The sequence below is a fragment of the Aplysia californica genome, unplaced genomic scaffold (genome assembly GCF_000002075.1).
Source record: "Aplysia californica isolate F4 #8 unplaced genomic scaffold, AplCal3.0 scaffold00013, whole genome shotgun sequence".
NCBI classification, from domain to species: Eukaryota; Metazoa; Mollusca; class Gastropoda; order Aplysiida; family Aplysiidae; genus Aplysia; species Aplysia californica.
Window position 1 is genome coordinate 981,625 of NW_004797283.1, and position 2,025 is coordinate 983,649.

The following is a 2,025-nucleotide window of genomic DNA, read 5'->3' on the forward strand; positions in this document are numbered from 1 at the left end:
GGGGGGGGGGCGATAGCAAGGCAAAAGACTTCCAAGAACCCAAAGAACAGGGGTTCGTTCTTGAAAATTCGAAGCTATACGCTCCCCTTGCATCCTAGCATGATGTCAAATGAGCTACGGGAGCAATATTCTTACAATTATTGAATCTATTATCTAAGTCAAAACCATCGGTGACTGTGTCAAAAATGAGAGAGAGAAAGAGAGAGAGAAAGAGAGAGAGAGAGAGAGAGAGAGAGAGAGAGAGACACACAGAGAGAGAGAGAGAGAGAGAGAGAGAGAGAGAGAGGGGGGGGGGGAGATGTGTTTATCAATAAACAAGACGTTATGTAAGCTTTAGCAAAAAAACAAAAACAAAAAAAAACTCATACATGTATTAGGCGAAAAAGATCTAGAATCATGACATATTAGTTATATGTATAAAAAGCACTGATCCTTTTTAAACCTTGAAACGCTACCAGAGTACAAGAATAAACAATTGATTTGAATTATTCCCAGGATATTAATTGTACAACCCGTATTTTCCTGTTTCCCAATCAAATGCGGTGACACTGGGCCGAACGATGGACATTATGAAGCTTTGGGAGTTACGCGCTAAAGATAACAAAAAAAAACCTTAGCGTTGTCATAATTAATATTACAAACTCAGACGGTCATTCACACCGAAGCAATAGAACGTACATGGGTTTGGTATGTATATTTAATACGTCGATGTTTTGTAACACACGGCAAGGTCCAGCGGGGGCTGGGGGGTGGGGGAGGGGGAGGGGGAGGGGCGTAGGACCAACCGAGCTGATTGATATCAAAGATAGTGAATAACAAGATGGGCCACTCAGCCAAAAAAGTGTCCGCAGGAAGTATGCTCTTTGCTTCAGATGGCGCTGCAGTCTGTTTTGAAGCTCTCTTTCGTTTTTCCAGAAGAAGAATAGGAATAGCACCTCCTTGCGTGCGCAGATCGACTGCTGTTCATCAGCAGTTCGGGTACGTTCAGTGCGCAGTTTTATTTTTATTTTATTTTAATGACCTCTCGCCTTTCATTCTAAAGTCAAATTAAACGAAGAAAACCATCACCCTTTCCTCCGGTAGAGGTTTTTTGTCAGCGTAACCATTTTAAAAAAGCGTTCTTCCGAAATTTATCCCCAAACTTGCTAGTTTCACTTTGATTTTTAAAAACTCAAGTAGGGTAACTCTGTTCGCAAAGAGTGCGCTTTTGTGAAGAGGGCGCCACCAAATTTTGAGGACACTTTTTTAATTGGCTCAAAGAGAGAAGTGGCCCATCTTGTTATGTACTATCATTGTTGATATGCAGCATCAGAGCAGACAGACATCGATACTCGATTTATTGTTTTTAAAGAATAAAAGGACAACAAAAAGGAACCAAAGTAAACACCAGCTTTCCGTTTTGGGAATGGCACACTTCTGTGAGTGAGGGCCTGTTTCACAATACCTACCTGTGCTACACCATATGGAATTATGAAATACACATACAAGACACAACAGTGTTACATTCAAACACCTTCAATACTTACTCAGGCGGCTCGACAAAACCATCTCCGAAAAAGTCTTTATCCGACACAGGAGGAGGATGTTCTGTCGAGTAAAACACACATTTCAGTTAATGCAAGACAGGGGATTATCTCCTTTGGGCAGATTCCCAATAGACATAAATATCAATCATACGGATTGTTTGACCCTTTTCGCAAGGCTCAGATAAGAGTGAAAGGTTTCTTTCTCATACTTTCTGTATCTGTCCCCCTCTTTATCCCCCCTTCTCTACCTCTCCCCCCCCCTCTCTCTCTCTCTCTCTCTCTCTCTCTCTCTCTCTCTCCCTTTCTTTCTTTGTAATTTTCGTTCTATCTCTTTCTTTTTTTATCTTTCTCTCTTGCTCTTCTTTCTTTCTCTCTTTTTCATCCCCACCCTCCCTCTCTCTTACTTTATCTCTCTCTCTCTTTCTCTCTCTCACTCTCTCTTTCTCTCAATCATGTCTGTCTCTCTCTCTCTCTCTCTCTCTCTCTCTCTCTCTCTCTG

General features: G+C 41.6%; 1 protein-coding gene across 1 annotated transcript in view; it reads right to left on the reverse strand.

Annotated features, from left to right (window-relative positions):
* LOC101847303 (A disintegrin and metalloproteinase with thrombospondin motifs adt-1) overlaps positions 1–2,025 on the reverse strand; it is an 11,148-nt gene that overhangs the window by 3,422 nt on the left and 5,701 nt on the right. The window contains exon 2 of the mRNA XM_005090139.2: positions 1,527–1,587. Within this exon, the coding sequence (XP_005090196.1) occupies positions 1,527–1,587 (61 nt within the window). The remainder of the gene's footprint in view (positions 1–1,526; positions 1,588–2,025) is intronic.